Source organism: Passer domesticus, chromosome 3, assembly GCF_036417665.1.
Source record: "Passer domesticus isolate bPasDom1 chromosome 3, bPasDom1.hap1, whole genome shotgun sequence".
NCBI lineage: Eukaryota > Metazoa > Chordata > Aves > Passeriformes > Passeridae > Passer > Passer domesticus.
Window position 1 is genome coordinate 116,540,105 of NC_087476.1, and position 25,275 is coordinate 116,565,379.

Consider the following 25,275-nt stretch of genomic DNA (forward strand, 5'->3'; position numbering starts at 1 on the left):
TTCTTTATAGGCTAATTTTGAGGGTCAACAAGTCATGTAAATCTCAGTCTGTCTCGAAGTAACCTATTTCCAAAATCCTTCACAACTCCCAAATTTGCCTTGGTGCAAGTGATTGCTATTTTAATCTCATGAAAAAAAGATAAAGTCTCCCTCCAAAAATCAATCTCCAAGTGTAAGGGTGTGCATACAGTGGAACATGCAAAAAAAAAAATCAAAAAAAAAATCTGTATTTATGTATCTTGGTTGTAATAGGGTGTTACTAGTTATTAAGCCCTGATAGTGTAAACGAGATCCTTCATCTTGTTGTTTTAACTGGCTGTGGCTTCTAGATAATGAATAGGTGATTCATCAGGACAATCAGGACAGAAACAGGATAAACAGCAGGGCATTTATTAGGAACAACTACTTGGTGGGAAATGACAGTAGTGTGGCAACAGACAAAGAGATGAGGTCAAACGGCTTTGGTACCTGGCAGAGACAAGCTGAACATGTTGAGAGAGAATACAGATTCAGATTAAAAACTGAAAGTTTTTCCTGAGTGTTTATTTTTCTTTTCTTTCTTTTTTTATTTATTGTTTTAATGGCAATGGTAAGAGAATTGACTTATGTCAACAAATAATAGCATTATTATGTGCTGACATCAGTCAATTCTCTTACTACTAGGGAAAAAAAAAGAAAAAAAGGAAACAAAAACACTCAGGAAAGACTAACTACTGCATCATCTGATCCTTGTCTTGGGTTATGCAGGAAATCATTCACAAAGTAAAGCTGAGATGTAGACCTGCACAGGCCCAGACCTGCTATTTCTATATCTGCCCTTTTGACTCAAACCCTTCTAACACCAACTGCATGACACATGATAACCTCAAAGCACTACAAATTAAGTGGTGCTGCTAAGCCAGCAACTGCTACAAGACTCAACATCAGAATAACAGATTGATGGGTTAAAAGGCTGTGAATTGAATGCCATTAGAAGAGTGGGCTTGAGTGTGTATATTTAAAAAGAGTGGATTATTTTTATTTTTAAATGTTTTTTCTTATTCTAGTGTGCCCAGTATAAGCAGTGAGGTTATATGATAAACTTGCCAAAATGGTCATTTGTGCTTGATTTTATAGAATGAATATAGATACTAATGGATGTTGTCTGGCAGATCGTCTTGGGCATGGCTTTTTATCCCATACCCATTTCTGTTTATGTTTTTGTTTTGTGTCCAGTGTGGTTGCTGCCTCCCTTCCCCTCTCCTCCCCTGGCTCTGGGACTTCTGGAATGGCTGAGAGCCAGCCTGGGATTTCCTGTAAGAGCTGGGGAGAAGGAGAGTTGCTTCCTTCTGGTAGGGTGATTTCATCTCCACGGCCACGCGGCACGACCCCACTGGCAGAGATACTTGCTGCCTTGTGGTTTTTGCCCATGTTTTTTCCTTTTCCTTTGGCACTGTGACTGGAGCTTACTGGTTTGCTTCTCTGCTGCTCAGGGAGCTCAGAGCGACTGAGGGCAGCGCCGGGACCTGGCAGCACCCATTCCATGCTGGGGGACACCTGCTCTGTGCAGGCTGACTCCAGGACCTGCCATGGCCAGTGAGCCATCCATGGGAATGATTCCCCATCCAGCCCCACTGCTCTCTGCTGCTGCTTCAGGCCTGCTTGCTACACTGGAACACGACCCCCGGACGCCCCACGGCTTCGGACAGGGCCCTGGAGTTTCTGCTACGTTTTGTTTGCCTCCCCTGCCTCTGCCATTCCAGTTTCCTGCTTCTGAGGTTTCCTGCTGCAGTCCACTCTGTTTCCTGAGTGGCACTGGGACTACTTCCCGTGAGTTTCCAAAGGAAAGCCCACTGTCTCTCCCCCGCTGGCCTCGCCCTCACGGTGAGGAGACATGGCCGAGCTGGCGCCGCAGCGCCCCCTGCAGGCGAGGAGGACTCACCGCCCCCGCCCTGCCCGCCGGGAGCCAGCAGCGCCCCCTGCTGGCTGTGAGCGGAGCTGCAGCCGCGGGGAAAGCGCCGCGGCCGGGAGAGGCTGGGCTGGGACTGTGCTGCTGCTGCCACTCTTGTTGTTTGTTTGTACATACATATACATCAGTAAAGAACTGCTGTTCCTTTTCCCATATTTTTGCCTGAAAACCCTTTAATTTCAAAGTTATAATAATTTGGAGTGGAGCGGGTCATATTTTCCATTCAGTGGGAGGCTCCCACCTCCTGTTTTTAAAACGAGGACACAAATTAGGACATTCTCTTATTTATTTTGAAGGTTAATCAAAGAAAAAGAGGCCTTCCTGCCTGTAATGAGATTTTGACACTTCAGAGTGGTAGAAACACAAGATAGATAATGTTCATAATGTGTCCATCACTCAGTAATACACCCATTTGGTAATCTGTTATTTCTTACTCCCAGTTAATTTTCATCTGTTCCTAAGGCCTCATCTGGTGTGCATTGAAGCCAATGGACATATTCCCACTGCCTTCAGCAGACACCAAACCAGGATCAGGTTGGTTTTTTTTTCTCTAATTTTTGCCACCAGATTTAAATTATGACATTCTTTAACCTCCATCTCACCATCCTACCACATTCTTCAAAGTGCAATTTGTACAGACACAATGAGCCTACATTTGTGTCCTTGTATTTCTCTGCGATTTTTGTTGGTTTGATACTGACCCTCAGAAACACCCAGCAAAAAGGAAGCTGAGGCACAGGAATTTAGCTAAAATTTAGATTTCAATCTCTGCCAAAGTTCCTATACATATCTAGTCTGCAACATGTGCTCTCAAGGAATCCAACCTCTCCTATTCACTTTGAGCAAAAGAATTGGAGGAAACACCCCAACAAGATATGGACAGCTCAAGGAAAAAGGGTTGTCAATATTGGTGCCAACTGTTGACTCCATCTGCTGCAGTCATGACCCATGAAGTCAAGCGGAATGAACAATGATTATACAAAGATTAATGACTAATGAATGATTAATATCTTGTAGTGGTGACTAGAAGTTACTTCTCCATTTTCCCCTTGGAAGAGTAAAGAGCAGATACCCTCCAAACTGATAAAAATTTGAGTATAAAAATGAAAACTCCCCTCAATGAAAAAAAAAGTTTATATTTATAGTTCCAGTAAGCACATGCTACAGTCATTAAAAACTTCATACAAAAACAGGTCAAATGGGAATAGCTTTTGTATATCTGCTCCACTACTGGGGTGGATATACAAAAGATACTTATTTTTATCCCTGTAGGTATTAATTGCTTACAACCAATGCACTGATTCCCAAAATATCTCCAACTGATAAAGAAATAACCAAGGACATGCTCTTGAAGCTCACAGCATCCTAGACCATTGAGGGCAGCTCTAATCTGATCTATCTCATATGCACAAAAAGACACAGGTAGGGAAATATCTTCCTCAAATTACATAATTCAGTGATAATTTCCCAGAGTATCTATGTAGCTTTACCTAAAGTAAAGCTGTGAAGGATACAAGACAAAAAAGAAGAGATTGGCTATTAAGTAGAATTGCACTTCCTTTTAATTCTAATTTAAAATGCTTTTTAAAAAAAACCCACACCAATTTAATTTGCATAACCTCCATAAGAACAAGGCAAAAAATGCAAAATAATTTGGCTTCTAAAATACACATGCCAAGATAAATATAAAAAATTAAATTAGAAATGTTAGATGAATACTGCAAATTTGACTGTAGCATTATCTTAGGCAAATGTTTGTTATATAATGATGGGCTTTTTTTTTAACTTTTATGTGTGCTCTTACAACTATATCAATCACACTAACTGTATTAAAATTACTAAAAGTTCCTATCCAGTAATCTTGATACCAAAATGTAATTACAATTATATGTAATAAAATCAACAGGCCAGAACAGCCATAAAGAAGGTGCTAACCCATCAATATAACACATATATGTGTACAACTGTTTTCACACCTATGTATAGGCACCATTCTTCAAGTATTTCTAATTTCTCAGGTAATTAAGTGGTTGCATAAATTATCATAATCCATTTGTCTTTCGGACAATCTTGCCAATTTAAGTAGTCAAAATACCACTTCAAAAGCTTTTACCTCTGTTTTCTGGCTAGTATATCCCTGCCTCTCCCCACATGGCACTCCTTTCTGACCTTAAGTTTAAAGTCTGACCTAAACTCCTTATGTTTTCATAAAGAGAGCTGGATGTTCCTGCACAGTCACTGGACCGTGATGGGATCAGGGTCACAGAGACCTTGAAGGAAGTTTGGAAGGGGAGGCAGAGGAGTATAGGGAGCTACTCTGCACGTGAAAGGAGAAATCCATATGGAACAGGAGATGTTCACTGAGGACCTCCAGATGAGGGAGGGGAAGTATCAGAAGGTGCTGTGGTGGAAGTCTGTTACAAAAAACCTGGTCAAGATCAACTGGAAGAAGCTTCCTTGAAAAACCTAGCAGAAATCTCCTGAATGGAAGCTTTTGTCCTCACGGGAGTTATCTAACCCTCTGTCCTCTCCTTTGCTTGTTCCTCTGGCTTTTCTTCCCCTTTTATACCTATTCATCATTTCCATTTCATGTCACCCACAAACCCTAAACAGTGACACTTGTTTTAAACAGTAAAATATGAGGACCAGGAAAAAATCCTCTGAAGCATTGTCTGACCAAGCTCAGTGTATTTAAGAGTTTGTGGAAGAGTTTTGCTATTGTTTTCATTGCAAATATATCACTTCCACTATTCAGAATGGCAAATGACTAAAGAATTGCTCTGTTCACCCTTTTTTACAGATAAAGAGACTGGAAGAATAGTTATTATTTTCCCTTCATGTTCAGACTAGCTATTGATAAACAGGAATTGAAATATCACCTAGAGGCTCATAAGGTGATGATATTAAAAAAGTAGTCTCAGCTGGTCTTACCATGCAATATTTATTATCAGGGATGCTTCACCCTCATTTTGTGTAAAACCAGAGATGGCTGTGGTAGCATTGGCAATAATTATTAGCACTGCTTATCTTGACTAAGGCATTTAATTTCTACAGTTTTTTTCAGTTTGGCTTATGCTTCAGAGAAGTGATATATTTTAGCATAAAATATTCTTTACTCACCTCTCTCTTCACTCAGCTGAGGCCCTTCTTCATTAGCATCAACTGTCAAAAAAAGAATTGAAAGAAAAAGGTTACTGGGAATACCAGCAAACATCTAAAATTAAATATTCCATTGCCCATATCTTAGATTTCCTCCTCCTGTTTAATATTTTGCAGCGAAATCTGGAGCTAGATGGGGAGGAGAGTTTTGATACTGGTTAGACTTACACACTAAACCAGAATAGAATCTGAAAAATATAAAACCTAAAACCAGAGGCATCAGCAGGAACCAAAATCCTGCAGTGGTGGCGAATTCTCCCCACAGTGACTGCAGCCTCTCTCCCTCTCGAGAGTGAGAGCTGAGAGTGAGCTACAGGCTGTGCCCAGTCCCTTTCCACATCCCAAAATCTCTTGATAACTTTGGTTTTCCCAAGAGAAAACCCCTCAGGTAAGAGAGTAGCAGCCAGCTGCACCTTTCCTCTGTGGCTACATCCTTTTTCTCTCTTAAGTAGCAGTCGTTATTGTTTCTTAGCAACGAATGGGAGAAAATTTCCTAATCGAAAGAAAACAAAAGGAAAAAATCCTAAACCCCAACATACAAGCTTAAGGAGCTTTGACAAGTAATTTTTAAGATAAGAAAATGAAAATATTGTTAAAGCCCATGGGAATTCTGTTATTGGCTTCAACAGAGCTAGGATTTTCAACTGGAGTTCTGCTATTCTTCAACAAACTGCTCAGAAAACATTTGGCAACATAGAGATTATTAATTATTCAGTTTCCAATAACATGTTCTTTCCATGGAAGCATTTATAATGAAACCAGCATGATAAGGTTTCAAATTAATCTAAGATATGAGACTAAATCAGCAGAATCTTAACATACATATATCACCTGGTCTTCTGTGGAAGTTCTTAATTATAGTTCTGTAAGTGACTTGGAATATGAAATTCCCAAAGCAACAGAATAGTTTCTAAGCTAGTGATAATGGACACAGACAAGAAATCTGATGTTATTAAAAAGTAGGGAAGTCATTATGCAGTATAATTATGAAGAGGCAAAGACCGTTTTTGTGAACTAATTTTGAATTAAAGGCTGGGGTTTTTTTTTTGGGAAAAAGTACTAAAGCCTTGCTGAAAGGCAATGAAGTCTCTGCATCATTCCTGAAAATGGAAGTTGGGCTCCCAATAACTTGGTGATGTGATCTCTGAGTCATTGTGGTGCCTTTGAAAAATTTACCCCAATCTAGGTATGAATCTGAGTTTCACTTTGGCACACAGCAATCCCCAGCCACTTCATGTGTCTATAATTATTACTCTCACACTATTAATCCATCTGGTGGAAGCATTTCCCTGTTAAATATAAAACATTCTCCTTCACTGGCCTTGGTGGAGCTGGCTGAAGTGATAAACACCATGTTTAGCTGACAGAGCTCTCTGCCAATACCAATTATTTGAGATAAAAACCAGTGGTTTAGAAGTCTATATCCAAAATGCATTCACTTACACCCTGAAAAGAATATTAAGGGCAGTTTGTTGGTTACTGGTTCTGAATAAGTAAAAATATTTTTTTAGTGAAGCTCTACATGTCTAATATAAAGCAAAATCAGTGCAAATATTACCATAAATCAGATTTGTTATACCTAGTTTTGTTTTTCTTTTGTTTGTTTACTTTTTTAATGTTTACATTTTTTCTTTTGTTTAAATTTTTTCTTTTATTTTCCTATACAATTTCTTACCCCATCTACAGGAAGCCTTTGAAAGGTTTGTTTTCATTTGAAATATGCACCACAGACAGTCAATCCCAAAGAAAAAATGGATAAAACCACAGGAGAACCTTAGAGTGAATCTTTGACAGTAGCAAAAATTTCCTTAAATACATATTGTCAATATTTCTTGTCCAGACTCCCTCACTGGAAAGACCAGAGGTGAGATCCTCTGTAACTTTCACCCTCACTTGTGAGCTGTTGAAAAATAACTGGCCAGCAAAACATGCTCTAGTGTGTGTACACATCTACCCACACTTGGTTACTCCTCTGGCCAGAGAAGCAGAACATGACCTTTCACATTGCTCCCCCATTAAAGCCCTGGATTTTAGGAAGTTCTACCAAGATGACTTTGCTAGAAAAGGAATGACTGACCTTGCAGTCTGGAGTGAGAAGAAAACTGACAGTGACTGCCAGAAAGGGTCAGCTCGTCCCCAGGAAACGTCACATCACTATTTAGAGGGCTTAAGCGACAAGAAAACCTTCTAATCCAAAATGTATGCAAATTTTTCCAGTTTATAAATTCAGGTATATTACATAAAATTTAGGTATTAAATGGGTGACGTGTGGGAGAAGTTTCCACTCAAGTACAAAATAATTTACAGTTGAAAGTCAACCCATGATTGAAAGTCTCCCTCTAACTCCCAGGCTCTCGTGGTAACTATATCTCTAAAGATCAGAGAGCTTTACATTTGGAAGCAAGGTGCTCAAAGCATAAGCTTTTGTGTAAGCCACAGGCTCCCTGCTGGTGTCACACACTAAGTGATACCTGTGGCTCTTTCATTGCCCTCTCCCTTGTTATCTGCTGAGCTTTGGGAAATGAAATAATTACACCATATCTGCTCTCACTGACACAGGAGAAGGGGATGCCTTCTGTCAGATCCTTTTGTTTTGCCTTTTGCCTTGCTGGTCAGGCTGTTTGCCTGTCTCCCTAGTCATGGCATACAAGCAAACACAAGCCAGATGGCTAAAATCATCAATCTGTGTTAAGATTTATGTTAGGAACAGAGAGGTGAAAGGCTCTAAATACCATCACTAATCCCCAAAGCCATATAAACCACCTCCTCCTTGTTGCTCACGCTTCCATTTGCATTCTCCTTCATGTTAAGATGCAGAAAGCCAGCACTGTACTAACACTGCACATTGAGAAACCCTTACATGAGAACCAAATCTGTGCTGCAGGAGGCTGCTGCTTCATCTGCCTTCAGGTCCTGCGTCCTGCTGGCACTCCCCAACAGCATTGCTTGCTGCTGGTTCTTCCCTGTCTCCCTCTAATCTTTCCTCAGCTGCCTAATTGCATCCTTCAGGATTTTTATTTTTACTGAGCATTTTCCGCAGATTCCTGATTTCCAGATTTTTCCCTATTTCTAATCAACCTACACGTCTCAGTCTGCTCCTCCTTGCAACCGTGGCTCCATGTCCTGACCACAACCAGGGGATAACTGGGAGGGCACTGTGGGAATGGTTAAAAATCCCCTCTGCAGCTTGTATGGACATTCCCCTCTGCCAAAGAGAGCAATGAGATGGGCAGAGCTGTACAGGAGGCTGAAATGACAAGTTGGTGATCATAGTGTTGATGTCTGAAAATAAAAGCTCAAACCAAAGGAAACCCCCATAAAATTTCAGCACTGAAAGCTTCAGCCACCCTCTTGAGCTTATTTGCAATGCAAAAACAGGAGTCTGGTTCAAAGTGTTTCTACTGTCAAGCATTTCCCTGGCAAGTATTCCATGATCTGCCTGCACTATTTCCATTGGGATTACAGAGGACGAGCAGTGCAGCAGTCTCACACCTTGGAAGAAAATGGATCCCATTGCAGGTCAGTCTTGAAAAACATTTTGTGTTCAGTCTCAGAGCAGCCAGCACTGTGGGCAAGGGTACCCACCTGAGTAAACCCTCTAAACCACGATAATATCAGGTTTCCAGCAGCTGAAAAGACAAAGCAGGTTCTCACCATCTATATTTCTCTCTCCCACACCTTTCTTTCCAAAATTTTATCCCAATGCTTCAACCACCTGACTCCATGATCACCTTCACAGCCCTAGGGAGATTTATAATCATATTTAGTTTAATCTATCTACAATACCAAGTAACTGAAAAATCACTTATTTGATGGCTTGCAACCACTGCTGAAACCCAAAAGGAGCTTCACAACAGTGTGCAGGCTTTATGTCCACCTCAGCATAAGAGTTGTTGTAGCACAGTGAGCCACACAAGAAAATTTCTTGAGGCCCGAACATACATATGAGGCTTGCAATAACCTCAAGTTATTTTGATTGTTTTGATTCCTCCAACTCAGTTCTCCACTTGGGAAATGTGACAGAAAATAGCACAAAAAGGACAGTATTTTCTTTGAGGAAAAACAGGTTTGGAAATCTCTGGCAGATGAGATCAACTAAAGCAAGCCTGATTCTTTTCTTCTCTCCTAGTAAAAAGTTATACTTTCTATAAAACCTTTCCTCATCCTCAGTGCTCCTAAGATGAAGGAAAAAAAAAAAAGAAAAAGATAAAACAAATAGATCTTTAACAACAACAAAAAAAGTCTGCATTCTTCTGCTTTGGAAGTAAAAATAGGACTTCTGGTCCTAGTTCTATCCTTTCATCATGCAATCCTGCATACAGAGCATACTACATAAACCTCCACCTGATACTGAGCAAGTTTCATTAAATTTTTTTGTCTAGAAACTTCCACTGATACAGTCTGAACATCCTGGCCATACTGCAAGCAGAAGCACTGGTTTCCTTCCTGTGTTGCTTAGTTACACCAGTCTCACAGCACTGGAGCCTCACAGAATGTAGAATGTGTTTGTAGTTTTTGAAGCCATATCAAATAGAAATGTTTACTACCAGTCTCCTAAAAAGTCAGGCACTGTGGCTTTTTTGTCATCACGTCAATGACCTCTTTTATGAACTGCATCACCTGATCTGCTGTAAAACACACACCATACAAACCATATGAACCTCAGCTGCATACAAAGAATATGCAGTAACTGCTACTCCCACAGTGAGGGAACTGGACAGCCTCAGTCCAGTGAAGGAAATGGGACTCACACCAGGATCAGATCTGGACTTCTATTTTCCAGATGCTTCTACCTTACATAAGAGGAACAAGACACTCCCTGGGGAAACAGGTATCAGGTTTCAAAAAAAAAACCCCAAACATATTCAGTATTTCCTCTCTGGCCTAAAATACTGAAAATAACAGAGTTTTGTTCACACAAGTGCTAGATTGGATGTTAACCTAGTAGTCACACTAAATGGCACGTTTTGCATACGGTCATACATTTGCAAATAGAAGCTTCTAACAACACCTCATCAGTAACCTGTGGCAGAGGCAAACAGATGAGACAGCCCCAAATTTAACTGCTGCCTTGGAAATAAGAAGCAGTTGAGCACATGAAGTCATTTGGAGCCTGTGGCCAGAGAGGACAGGATTTTTTGATGATGACATAAAATGCATTTGGAATGCTCTAATGAGATGCCACAATACCCAACAGAGTAGGAAGAAAAGATCCCTGATCAAAGATGTATTCACATAATGTATTATACAGAGAAAGCTGCTTGCTCATTTTCTGGTGCAGGCATCCATGCTGAATCCAGGCTGAGTACAGAAGAGAACAACAACACACTTCTCTATCTCAGTCACTCCCTGAGCCTAAGGTTACACATAGGCCATGAAGATTAATAGCTGTTGTTGTACCAGTCTTCTGTTGGTTGAGCTAATCTTTCTTTAAACCTGTATTTAAGACCTAGAGGCTCTGCAGCACTTTGTAGCAAGTACTCTTAGATCCTAACTGTTTGTTGGGTGAAAAACTACTTCCTTTTGCTTCTTTTCACTCAGATTCATAATTTCCTGGAACACCTTGCACTCCTTGTGTTACAAGAGATGGTAAATATCTACTCCATATCCACCTTTCTAATTACCAGGCTCATTATCTTCCTCTGCTCTCCCACACTGTCGTCATGCACAGCATCCTGATCCTTGCATCTAAATGACCCTTGTGCCTTCATGGGCATCCTCATCCACCTGCCAACTTTGCTGTTTCAATGCAGCTCCTATCCAGGTGTCTCCCAGGAAATGGAAAGCTCATGGATTTGGAGTGAGTGGAGAAATACATAGAAACAACCATTTTCCCAGACTTCTGGATGGATTGTAGGCTCTGTTGTCAATCTCACAGAAGGAGACAAGAAAAATCCCTTCAAGATACAAAGAAGCAAAGAAGATGAGGCTCCATTTAGCAAAGCAAAAGCTCCTGACAACAGCTCTTAAATAAGTTATGGTCCCATTGCTGATCCATGCCCTACTCCAAGCTGTGACAGTGCTGCCAGCAGGAATGAGGAGGTAAATGGTTTCCCAGACCATAGTGCAGACAGTATGACAAACCTCTCTCAAACCATGTTTTTAGGTGACCAGTACTTGCAACACACAAAGGTCTGACTGCTTCCACTCTCACCCTGTGAGACCACAGGTGTTCATCAGCTGTGAAGACAGCAACTTGGAAAAATTGCATGGAGACAGGAAAGCAGCTGCAACCAAACCTGTCAGGATGGCCCTTATTGATCAGGAGAAGAAAGCCAAAGAGATATCAAACTCCCCCAAATCTTACTCCCTAAGGGACATTTCTATGGGGCCCCTTTGTACTCCAGCCTGAACCAGTCAGAAAACCAAAGACTTGTGACTTATGAGGCAAATCACTGCCCAGGTGAAACCTCCCATAAAGGATATTGGGCACTTCCAGTTAACTGCTTGGCATCTCTCCACAGAGTAAAATAAAGCCCATGAAAAATATTTTGTGGAATACATTCAGGTGATGAATTATGGAAACGAATTGGCTCATGAACGCTGCAAATGCAAATAGAGAGGATAAATTTATCAGATGAATTATCCATTTGATACTGGATTACTTGCTAAGGGCTAACTTATGACTCCTTCACTCATGCAGAGGACTGCTCCAGCCCCAGTGCAGTCTGCCACAGTAAGCAGAGAGAGCGATGCCTCTCAATACCAGTACAGAAATTACAGCCCCTGCTTAGGAGTTGGCTCACGTATTAGTGCAGAGATTGGCCTTTTTAATACAAAGGCCTTCATTCAGCCATTTAGACAGTTTCCAATTTGATTCCAAGCCTGGGAGATCTCTTAACAATGAATTTCCTCTGCAATTGTAATATATTTGCACATTTTATGCACAAGCAGGATGCTGTGCATCCTCCTGAAGTAATAGGAGAATTATTATAAGGCAGTAGCTCTCATCCATATGGTTTGGGTAGAGGAAACAGCGTTTTCATCAACCAGGATGAAAGCAAAAAATGCATTAAATATCATAGCCTGTAACAGAGAAGAAAAAGTTTTCTCAAGATGAAGCAATCTCTCTATTTCCTAACACTGATAACAGCTCAAAAAAGAAAAAAAAAAATCAAAAAAACAAACCTCCAACAACAACAAACTCCTGGACTCAGCATCCTTTCATTAGCTCTAAAAGGACACAAGTCTAAAAGCATGAACCTTCCATCTGCAAACTGGCTTAATGAAAGTGCAAATGTCCTTTCTCCAAAAATTTTTGCCATGTTTTAGTGAAGTAATTTTGTTACTCTGTTTAAAGCAGCAAAAAGTAATATAACCTTGGATGCTGCAGCTTCACAGTACATCCCTTTTATAGCACTATTTCTATCTAAAAAAATATTTTCAGAAAAAAATGTTTCTCCTCTCCAATCCACTGGTAACAGGTGGTAGATTTAGAAATACTTTAAGCATTACAATTGAAGATAAACCGTTTATAATATATGACAGTCACCATGAAAAATAAGCATTTGCCAAAGGTCCTTACAAGATTATCTGTCTGACATATTAAGTAGCTTTGTGTACACAGAATACAGGAAGAAAAGAAAAAGGATATCTTTGCTGCAGCCAGCAACTGTTTACAAATGCTCTTAATTTTCCTTCTACGTATAGAATCCTAGAAGTATATATCACTCCAAGGTAAATGTTGGCAAATCTAGCTTTTCAAGGGGGATTCAATTTTCTGGTAAGTCTTATAAATATGTTTAGTTAGCAAGAAAAGTAATGCCTGATGTCTGGACGCCGTAGAGTTCTATTAGAAGAAACAATGAATTCCAAAAGAAAAAAATTATCTAAGTAACAGTTGCTTTCCCAGAAAACTCACTCATACTACTAATAGCAATGAATCCAGCAATGTAAGAACTACACATATGAGCCAGAACTGCAGGCAAAGATATTTTATTTGCCTGAAAGACATTCTCTCAGTTTAAGTAGAAAGAATGTTCCAACAGAGGTGAAGGGAGAATAGCTGGGCTATGTCATTGCACAAAGACATAGGGCTCAATTTATAAAAAGAAAAAAACCCCATCACTGTGGCAATGTTTAATACATTAAAACAGTGATCCATTTTAAGCAAATGAAGTTGTTCTTTCCACTCCTCTTTTCTTACTAGAGTATACAAAATCTTCTCAGCAAAACTCCAGAGGATCAATAGAAAATTCTGCTTTGACAAAGACCCTTTCTTAACCAAACCAGGACTTTTCTGGACAACACTGACATGAGAACCTATGTCTGAATCAAAGATAAGTAGAGATCTGCTCCCTCTTGGAGCATGCTGGCTCTGGACTGGGTTGTGTAATCACTGAGATTGAATCAGAAATCCTGAGACTGTTACAACTACTCAGTTACTGCACAACTTTCCTGTACTGCTAAGACACAACATTACTTCGAAGTCTGTCTCTTCCCCCTATATATTTAAAGTTTGAAAATGACAAGACTCTTGGCAGTTGTCTTCATATCAATATTATTACTTGACTAATTTCTTCAGCATTCCACTTGCAAAATAGGCCTAATGATATGTTCAACTAATGGAACAATTTCCCTATATCTGTATTCCACTTACTGTAATGCACTGAGGTGTAATTCTAGCTTCATTTCATTACCACTTTCATTACCTAGCTCAAGCACTTGCATGTCTTTTTGGATTTATTAATGCAGTGGGTTTAAAGTAATAACTATTTATGTATATAACTCTATGAATATATTCTTCTTTCCAAGCATTTTTGTCCACATCTATTAAAGTAGATATATTTCACAGTATTTCTGAATGCAAGATGCACTTTAAAAATGCCTTGATGCTTTTTCTCTAAGCTTAAAGCAATACCTCAGTTTTATTCTCTCCTGTGAGTGTTTAGATAGTGTCCTATCAATTTAAATTTATGGCAAGTCTATCCTTAAACACTTTAATTTCACTAAATTAATAGATTTCCTTTAAACCAAAACAAAACCACCAGTTTCATTAATTTCTTCCACAGCAGAAATATAAGGAATTTACTGCCAAAGGTAGAGGCAGTTGCTAACTACTTGACACAGAACCATGTTAGCTAAGTCTTCTGTGCAGGAAACCAGTTCTGCAGAGAGAAGGGATATCTCTACAGAGTGACAGAGTCTGCTGATAACTTGTCCAGGTCTGCTATGTTAAATGTAGGCGGCAATTCCCAAGACACCTGAAAAAAGGAACAAATGGCAACCTGGTGATCTCCATCCAGACCCTCAGCTGATGTTCTCACCAGGAGGAGGTTTAGCATGGGGCTGACCTCAGCTGACATCTGCTGAAATGGTGGTACCCTGTGGAAAAGTGTCATTTCAAGTTGGCAAAGAAAGCCTGAGACTGTCCACGAATGGTTAGGGCACTCCACAGAAGAGACCCAGGACTGACCATTCCCCCAGTGACACTACAGGAGAGTGATTCGGGAAGAAAGCCCTGCCTCTCCCTGCCTCCTCACAAGATGAAGATCTAAAGGCACTAAAAATAAAACACTAAAATAAAACTTTCCTGAACCTCTGGCTACTGATCCACCCACAGGAAATCCTTCACTGCATCAGCAATAAAGTTCTAGAGATAAAAAGGTTCCTTTTAAGGCTCTGGCTAATCAGACAGCAGATACCCAGTAACATTAAGGCATATCAAAATCAGAATCATTAGTTATGAGAAAATTGCAACCAGGAGTCTATGAAAATTGGTCCTAAGGTATTTTATTAATCTAATCCTACAGTAATATATCTAAATTTCGGACACTGAGAACTAAATTTTCTCTGGACAGTTGTAAATTTTGGATGAACCTTTTTTATAGCCACATATGCAGAACACTGGATTTAGAGGGTCCCTATCATGATCACCTGTCTATGGCCACATATCAAAATTCCAATTTTCGTTTGAGAAAAAAAAAAAGAAAACCTTTACATACATGAGAATAAACATACTTTTGAAATTTTGGTATGGCAGATCATCTACATAATGGGCTGTAATGAAATTATATGTTTTTCTATAACAAAAGACCCAGCTGCACAGGTTCTTTGTAGACAGGAGTTCAATAATGCCAGGTTTAAAAAAAATCCAAATGAAATAAATCTTCTACTTTGCTGTCTTCCTGCCTTTGGGCTTGTCATGATACAGCTCTGAAGCATCTTCTTGTCTCTCAAACTTTCAAACCCAGGTGGGTTTTACATTTATAGAAATAATGCCAGGCTTTACACCATGATTTTCAAGGCCTTAGAGATGAAAGTGAGCATTAATGATCTTGACTTGTTGACAAATTGATGCTATATTCTTCTCTCACTTAATCTGAAGGGCAGTAACACAGCCAGCAACAGTAGGCAGGGTACTGCCACTTTATCCTTTGGGCTGGATATGCTGACAAAAAAATAAAATCACTCAATGAATGGATTGGATATGAATGCAGCTTCTTGAAATGCATGTTCAGTGTGCTCCAGACAAGAATATTATTAAGTGGTTAGACATCATTTGATGCTACCTGAATAATTCAATAGGTCTTAAAGTTTCAGCTGCCAATCACTGCAAACTGGCAATTACAAAGTCATCTACAAAAAAGCTTTGTTCTAGTGACATGAGACAAAAATATCACAATCTCCATGCTACCAGACAAAGCAAAAGGAAAAAACCCACTAAGGCTACAGTGACAACACAGTCCTGTGAAATTAATGGAACTCTGAACACACCAAAGCTCTGCTTCCTATTACTCCAGGGCCATTTCCACTAGACAGACAGCATGGGGACTACTGGGAGATAAAACAAAACACTAAAATCTGGATCTTTTCACACACAGTTGAACTGATGTAAGCACAAAGCAAAATAAAATGGGAGGAGTTTTAGGGTTGATAAAATTACGGAGAGCAGTTTTCTAATGATGTGCGATAAAAATAAATCACAGGTTTATAGGAGGAGGGGGATTAGCAAATTTACTATCCACCAGGTTTCCTTACATCTAGCAAGCAACCTCTTGTGTGAAATCCAAGATGAATGGCTAACATTTCCCAAGTGCTCCAGTGAGAGCCATCTTTCTCCCATTCATTCTTACACAGGGAGAGCTCAAGTTTAAAGCCCTCATTCAGACACAGTTGGGCTCTAACCCCTGTGGTATCTTTTCAGGCCCAGAGAAACCTTACCAGCATTGTTAATGAAAGACCAAAGTGTGTACAAAGTGTGTGGAAAAGCAATACACACTATATACCATAGCTATATACATTAGTGCAAATAATTTCCTTCTCAAGAGTCAAGAGAGCCAGCACCATGCACCAAGTTTTGGGGAAAGATACACATACAGCATGGAATGAAGAGATTAGCTGCACTGAGCATACAAAAGCAGTATTACACGTAGTTTAAATGGTTCACACATTTTAAATGTCTGCATTTGTCCAGGATCAGAGCCTCTATGTGCAGCTGATCTTTAAAGAAAGTTCACATTTCAGTATTTGGCTTTGGAAAGAAGAAAAGATGCCAACTGTTGCGTTTTTTCTGCATGCTTTTTTAAAGTCAAATGGTGCTATACCTACCTAGAGGGAAAAACTCGCCCATTTTCTTCTTGAAAATTTTGTAGTCAACCTCCAAAAAGACACAGAAGATGACACGATCCACCTGTAAGAAACAAAATGATTCACAGTGAAATCATCACAATCATCCATAATGGCAACAACAGTCAATAAAGGCAGAGAAACTTTTAAGCCAACATGCTTTTATGCTTCAGGCTAACAAGAAAACAGGGCTGCATGTCTTGACTTTATTGTACATCTGTGTTGTAATTTATAATACAACCTTTGCAATCACAGCTCACAACTGTATTCTTTGTTAACTGCCTCTTGTTTATGCAAACTTCTCTCGAGCACAGTATAAATGACTTTGGCATTCCAGATGAGAACTGGGATGCAATGTTTGATGAAAAAGTCACGTGGGGACTTCTAATAAGCCTACAGAAGAGTAAATGGGTAAGCAAAGAGCTCTTTTTCCAATCCTTGTCCGACAAACCTATTTGCAAACCCATTTAGTATTTTAAAATGGCTTTAAAAGGTTTCATGTGGTTTTAATTTACATGAAACCACTTATTCTCACTGTAATACAAATAGAATGCAGCAGAAACACAAAAGCTGATTAGATGGCAGGTAGCACACAGGGTAAATAAAACATTTAATATGCCATCTACTTAGCGAGGCTGAGCATATCAATGAAACCACAGCCTGTAATGTATGCACCACCCACCAATGAGTTCAAATAAATTCTTTTGGAAGATCACTGTATGTGAAAAGCTTTTCTGAAACAGACCAAAAATAATTAAAAATCTAAATAAAACAAAACCAAGAAATCCAAAGCCTTTAAGGCTAAAAACCACCTACACTGGACTTCAGCCTTGCCTTTGTGTTATTTATTTGTATTTCCCAGCACAAAATGCCTCTGTAGCCAAAACCCAGCTTGGAGGGGTGCTGTGGAAAACAAAAAGACCCTCTTACAGCTGAGCTGAGGGACCTGCAACCCAGAAATCATTTTTTTTCTCTGAAGTGCATAAGAGGTTAACCACAACAGGATGAAGCCCAAGCAATAGGAAACCTGGCATCTTATGCTGTCATGGTGTCTCCACGGGCAATAGGACAATCTGTCACAGCAGAACTCCTCAAGAGTGCCTTTGCATGTGCTAGGAAAATCATAAGCCTCCCCCCTGCAGGGAAACAGTGAGAGGAATGCTCTCAAGATGTAAATTCATTCCCTTATCTTCAGTAGAAAATGCTGTCCTTTTGCTGCAGTTGGTCTTAGAAGTGAAGTCCAAGCCTTGGCTTCAAAGACACTGTTATGCTGAACAGCTCAGGACATAATTTTTGAGCTACCTTTGGCACAGCCTGGTAGAATCCAGAAGGAGATGAGAGCAGGCAAGCACTGGTTATGCTGGAAAATACCAGCAGCTACTAACAAGGACATCTCAGAACAAAAGGCGATGACAAAACCTTAGCTGGGATGATGTCATCTGAACGATCAGAGCAGGTATGTAACATCACAACTAGCAATAGTCCAAGGGGTAATGACCTCAAGTTGCACCAGGGGAGGTTCAGGTGCGATATTTGGAAAAAATTCTTAATTGAAAGAGTGGTTAAGCACTAGAACATGTTCCCCAGGGATGTGATGGAGTTCCCATCCCTAGAAATGATAAAAAATGAGGATATGTGGCACTTCACAACATGGGTTAGTGGGAAAAGTGGAATTCATTCAAAGGTTGAATGTGAAGACCTTGGAGAGCTCCAACCTTACTGATTCCATGACACTCTATGAGACTGAAGGTACAAGCTATGCTGGTGTTAAGGAAGAAGGAGGCTTGTGAGCAGGAGAGAAGGCAGCAGAGCAGGGAAGGCCATCAGCAGATTTTTCAGCAAAAAAAATTTTCAGCCTGCTGCTCTCTGCTCATATGATGCTTACAGAGCCAAGCTGTTCTGTGCATCCCTCGTAAACAAACCAGGCTGGATCTTAAAAATATTCTGGACCATGGCATCAGCTACTCTTATAAAGGGATATAAAAAAAACCTCAAATACTAGTTATGGGCTCAAGCCAAAAAGCCATACTCATCTCCATACTCACAAATTCATCATGTAAAGCATCGTTGCCAAGAAGTGTTACATTTTACCTACATGAGATTTGATATGATCTCTAAGGTTCCTACCAGCCCAAACTATTCTATAATTCTATGGGTCTGCCTAAGCTGGTTGTTTTCAGGAGGGAGGCTTTAATCAGCAAGTGCATAAATTACATTTCTTGTGAAAATTGGATCAGGATATTTCTGGGGTGTTGCTAGATTGTCATCTTCCCTCTCTGCCTTGCAGACTTTCAAGCATTAAAAGTGACAGGCCCAATGAACCAGAACAGACAAAAGAGCAAGGACAGAAATGTATAAAGCAGAGGAGGAAGGATATTCCCATACAGAGAAGTTTCTGAGTCTCTGCATAGTCCTATATTCTCAGCTGAAAATCCTACAGAAATTTGCCTCATTATGTATAGTCCAACTTCCCAAGATGTTTCCTTTACTTTTATTTATTCAGTGCAGCTTGCAATAATAAAATTTCTCCCTGAGAATTTCTACTACTTCTAATATAATTCCTTAATTTAAAAATAGGGAATCTCTCTAGAATTGGCAGACTATTTCAAAATTTCTAGCCTCCTGATTGTATACATCCTATATATAAACCTGTTCCATTTCTTCTTGATGTGAGAAAAACTGCTCTATTTTTAAGTATGCATAAGATATTGTGATGACAGCTGAAATCCTGTGTTTATCTGATTGCATGGCATGTGTTGGCAGATAGTAAATCTGAAATTAACCCCTATTCTATAATTTTGCCAGTCACTGGCTATTTTATCTAACATCCCCAGCTAAAATAACTTGAGATTATGCAGGGAAGGCATCCCTTGTCCTCACTATGCCCATTCCAGCTACAATAAGGAAAGGTTTAATCCAAGCGGTTATCAAGCGGTTATGCTTTTCCTGCTGGCCCACAAAAGCTCAGCAGGATTTTTGGGACATCCAGTTAGGAAAACCACTCCATATTCAACAGGGAAATCTCTCCTCTCATGTGGCCTGGAAATGCCAGCTTCATTAGAGTGCCACACCATGCCTTTAGAGAGGCTGTGGACTCTCCCAACAGTGCCCAGATGAGACCCCCAGTGCCTTTTGCAGGTGCTCAGCTCCTCCAGACACCACTCAACTGCAGCAGAACTGTAAAGGAGCTCCATGTTAAAGGTATTAAAGCTCATCCCTGATTGACAGCTCTTTTTTGAAGGCTGGTATTAAAATCAACCATGCCCTGTCAGAGCCAGATTAAATTCTGCTCACTTTGCAGCTAAGAATAGGTGGATCAAAGAACCCCAAAATCAAGAGCACTGCAGCACAGGAAGAAGGGAGTTAAAATGCATGAGCTGTTCACTTAGGCACCTTCACAGCTCAAGGCTGTGAGTACATTTCATTGTTTTGGTTTGTTTGGGTTTTTTTTTTTTTTTTTTTTTTTTTTTACCTTGGGCCTTGCTTTCCTTGCTTTATTTAATTTTGATGGGAATAGCTTCCAGGTGGTTTTGTTAGCAGCACCTGATAAGAATTAGTAAACTTCTGCAGGGTTTACAGGACTCAGGCTATTTTTTTAGAATCACAGAATGGTTTGGGTTGGAAGTGACCTCAAAGATAATCCAGTTCCAATTCCCCATCATGGGCAAGAACACCTTCCACCAGATCTGATTCCTCCAAGCCCCACTCAGACTGGCCTTGGACAAATTTTTTGCAGTAGAATTGACCCTAACACCAGAGTTTTAGAAGGACACAGCCATATCTCATGAACTGAAAACATCTCCACTGGTGTTTTCAATTAATGAGATATGGGTATAAAAGCACAGTTGGTCTAATAGCAGCACTGATCTTAGTGCAAAAAAAGTGGCAAAGATATTTCTTCCTGGTTTTTGATCTTTGGGGTTTTGTTAGTTGGTGGCTTTGAAAGTACTTTACATCTTGTGAGTTTTCAATTTATTAGTGAGTTGCTGCATCTTGGGTGGGTTCACACATTGATGGTCTCCATGGAAGGCTGGGCAGGTGGGTGCTCAGGGACATGCATAGGAATGATGGAAGGCATGATGAGGGTCCCTTAAACTTGTCCTAAAGGGCCCTGCCCTCTACTGCAGTGTGTGGGAGGACACTGCATGTTTACATGCACATCTCTGCATGCAGCTGCTGCTGTAGTAGGAATTTACAGCTGTATCTATATAAAAAAGAGTGATTTCTTACATGGACATACAGAGATAGGATAAGGGGGAATCGTTTTAAACTACGAGAAGAGATTAAGATTAGCTGTTAGGAAGAAATTCCTTACAATGAGGGTGGTGAGGCCCTGGCAGACGTTGCCCAGAGAAGCTGTGGTTGCCCCATCCCTGGAAGTGCCTAAGCCCAGGCCAGATGGGGCTCTCAGTAACCTGGTCTAGTGGAAGCTGTTCCTGGCTGTGGCAGGGGGGCTGTAATGAGATGAATTTTAAGGTCCCTTCCAACCCAAGCCTGTCTGTGATTCTCTATATGTTTTAGCATCAAACATATCTATGTTTTTCTGTCTCAGCTCTTTTGCTGTGGTCTTGGGCAGGCTGTGTGATTCCTCTGGCTTCATTTCCCTATCTGCTTAGGGGACAGGAAGACCTGGCTGTGCACCTACCTATACATTGCTTTAAAGCAGAGTTACTGCCAAGCACAATCCACAGGACATGCCAAATGCTTTCATAGGTATAGCTGTATGTACACCCAAGTAATGAGCTATATATCAAACACAGATCTGAAGCAAAATACTGATCAAAAGGCTTTCTAGACTATTTCATATAATGAGTGCTTCCATGTCATTGCCACTCCGTGTCCTAACAAAATAACAGCTTGCAATGAAAACAAACCTAAGTATGTTTCAGCACTCCCAAGTATTTCATGCATGTCTCCAGCACCAAGACATTTACCTAGCAGGAAGTGACTGCTTTTTGTATGTGTCAAAAAGTTTCATCATCACTTAAATCTTACTAGAAAATACATAATAGAAAAACAATGAAAATTTGCAAAAAATGTTTCCCAATCCTAAATCAAATGAATGACAATACAGCACAAAGAGAAGGAAGCAGCTTTTTGCTCTTTGTAGCAAACCCATGCCATGAAACAGTCCTGCCTGATCCCATCAGGACCCACTGTCATAAAACAACAGTGAACACCAGAAGCTTGTGGAAACATTTTTAGTTTATCAAAACTACACAGATTTAATTCAAAACTCAGTGAAGCAAACCAGAGATTTTTTTCATTGACTTCAGCATGCTTGGATTGGCACCTATACTTTGTAGCACCAGACAGAAAATTTGCCTCCTCAAGAATTCAAGTCCTTCTGATAGAGACATTTAATTACCCTAAATGTCACATACTTTCTCAAAGATATCCTTAACAGTCACAGCTCAGAGCTGCCTGAATCCATCAATATGCCTAGACTACATTGCCTGTAAGAAAGGAGCTCTGAATGTTCGAAGTTGTATGGGGCTTTGAGCAACCTGGTCTAGTAAAAGACCCCCGAGGCAGGGGGTTTGGAATGAGATGGTCTGTAAGGCCCCTCCCAACCTGAACCTTCTTATGATTCAACAATGTTGGACATTTTCCTTTGTTGGGACCATGTTTTCATGGGCAGCCCTGTTAAGTTTCATTGCCTGGCAAAACTTCCCCTGTAGAGACCAGTCAGGTTTTCATGCTCTCACAGAATCAAAATCTCAGCTTGCTCAGAATAAGGAGCAAGAGGTTTTTAGTGCACTCTAGGACCAGGCTACGAGTGCCCTAGCTGGTCCCTGCACAGGATGTAAAATCTCTTCTACTTCTGTGACAAGGGCTCACTTTTCTGTTCTCAAGTCATAGCTCTCTCTTGCTTATCTTCAGGGACTTTATTTGCCATCTCTTTCTTTTCTATTTTTCTGGCAGAGCTCCTCTCTGCCTGTAACTGAGCTGATGCACTGAACTGACTACATGCAGAAGCACAGAGACCAACATCTCGTTCTGCCCCGCTGAAGAACTGGTAGATGACATTCTCTCTTGATGCTGACAGTCTCCCCTTCAGCCTACCCTCTGCCTGATTTGATCCTCTGGTAATCCTATTGCCACCAACAGATGGAAATACCAGCTTTGTAGAATAACACAGCCATCTGCCATATACCTCCCAGCAGCTGTGATCCACTTTGCCAGAGATGCTGCCTTTCTTGAGCACCATGAACATCTGGCCAGCTGTCCAGATAGCAGCCTGTCTGACCAAACATACAGGAGAGGACTGCATCTCCCCTTGGAGACCAGCAGGGTTGATGCCAGAAGTTTTCACATGCTTTCTGAAGTTGAATGCTTCAGGCCCTATAAATACTAATTTCATAGCACTGTAAATTAAAAATCAGCCTCCTGGTATTATTACTAATTTCACAGAAACCATTAGAGCATAAAGCCTAGCTGACTGTCTGCTCCTTTTGGCATGACATCATGGTCTATAATCACAGAATTACTCCTGAAAAGAACTTCAGTCAAGTATTTATGGCAAATAGAAAGCTTTGGTGCTGCCTTCATCCTCGGAACAAGATTTAAGCAGGGCAGAGGTGTCAGACTGGTGATACGGTGAATTTGACAATCAACGAACTGTGTGATGATGTTCACAAAGCTATTCACCTAGCCTTAAGAGCTTTTCTCTTGGCACAGCTTCAAATCCACTGCAGAACTGAGCCAAAACACCCTGTGTTTACTTGACCTTGCAATCACACAAATGAGCCCAGCTTCAGGCCAACAGGACATCTCTGGATTACCCTTTAATCCAGGGAGAAATGTACTCTTTCAAGATACTGCTCTCTGGTTTCCATGGACTTGAATTTTGAAATTCTTTGGAATCCAAAGCAAAAGCCTAAATAAAAAATTACATTACTGCAAGCCCCTTGCAAGTAATGGTATTAATGGAGAGTTATTGCATCAAGAGCAAACACCTGTGGAGGACTAGCTGTGAAGAAGCAACTCTTACTTAAACCATCATATTACTTAGTTAGCCATTGGAGAAAAAAAAAATAGAAACCATATGAATTATACAATTATTTATGTTTATCACAGAGTGAAATGGTTTCTATGCTGGTCTTACTGTAGTTATAAAACAGAATTAGAAAGTTATTATTAGTGCTTTAATATCCTACTTCATGATGGAACACATACTTAGCTTGGAGTGAAAGATAATTAAAAGTCCAAGGGCAATTAAGAAAACCAAATCAAAATCAACAAAAACCCCACCAGAAATTTATTACTAGCTTAAAATTTTAATACAAACAACATCCTAGAGTCCCAGTGTCACACAGGCACCAGACACTGTGGCCCAGGCCTATCTCCACATGACTGAAGCATATTAAAACCCACAAAACTTTCCAGTGGAGAACCACTTTTACCCACAGCTCTCAAGCACAGGTCAGCATTACAGTTTTGTGATAGTTCTGATAGATCCCTGCTGTCAGGTGAAGGTCTGATGTGCCCAAGGTCACAGAGGAATAAAGAACAGCAGTAGTAGAGTAGTACCCTGTTTTTTTTCTCCCGTTCTCTTTTGACCAAAGATGCTACAGATGGAAAAAAAAAAAAACATGAATGGCCACATGCAAAGTTTACAAGCTTCACTGCAAACCACTTTTGCTTTTCCTCTGGTGGAAATATATTTTCAATGCATTCATGTATTGTATGAATCAATAGTGATAACTCCTTTCCCCTTATACATTGATTGTTTTTTAAGAGTTACTTATACTTTGTGAGAGAATTCACTCTGTGAATACCTTCAATACTTTTTTAATACAGTGTATTATTAAAGGGCAGGTAGAGCGTTCCCTTTTGGCCTTCTTTGTGCTGAGCTGGTTCTTTTTTGTGTGTGAACAAAGCATCTGCCTGCCAAGCAAAATGGTTGCCCTAAAGAACCAACCAGGACCTCAAACAAGAAATTATAACAGCATTTTCACAGGAATTCACAATTTTGTTGTCAGCCATTTGTGTATGTCCCAGTTACTTACTGCACAATTATATGACAAATAAGATGTGAGAGTCCTGTAGTGGTAATATAAACACAAACAGGCTATAAAACAACCAGTCCTCAATAGTCCACATATGGTTTTGTTCTCAACTACAAAAAGTTTTTCATTTTCCTAAAGGTGAAAAAACCTGTAAAATCAGTCTAGGATTTAAGGGAACATCTCAGTATATTTCTTTTGATGGTCACTAAAACTTGCCAGGGAAGGGCCAGGAGAGTAGTTTAAGAATGCATTTGTTTTTACCAAGATATCCATCAATCTGCACAATTCACTTCTATGCCACACAAACACGATGACATAAAGGCCATTAATCTTTTCCAGCTTAATACCTACTGTCCTTTGAAGATACACGTTTGGAATAGCTGAAGGCGACCTCCATTTTTCACAGCTCCCAGTCATAGGGCAGCTGACACAGCCAAGATATTCCTGTATTCAGCGAAACCGGGGGAATGAATGGATTCTGATGAATGTAATTTGCTATCTCAGTGACAAATGGCAAATGGGAAGAGAGGGTGTGCATGCAAATATAACGGCATTAAATAAGGGCTTGTGAAGGATAGTACTCTGAAA

The 25,275-nt window shown here is 40.1% G+C and overlaps 1 protein-coding gene across 7 annotated transcripts in view; it reads right to left on the minus strand.

The window, feature by feature from the left end:
• MACROD2 (mono-ADP ribosylhydrolase 2) overlaps positions 1-25,275 on the minus strand; it is an 841,176-nt gene that overhangs the window by 67,346 nt on the left and 748,555 nt on the right. For all 7 annotated transcript variants that reach the window (XM_064415411.1, XM_064415413.1, XM_064415412.1 and 4 more), the window contains 2 exons: positions 16,658-16,739; positions 5,069-5,110 (listed from right to left, as the gene is read on the minus strand). In XM_064415411.1, coding sequence (XP_064271481.1) covers positions 5,069-5,110; positions 16,658-16,739 — 124 coding nt within the window. The remainder of the gene's footprint in view (positions 1-5,068; positions 5,111-16,657; positions 16,740-25,275) is intronic.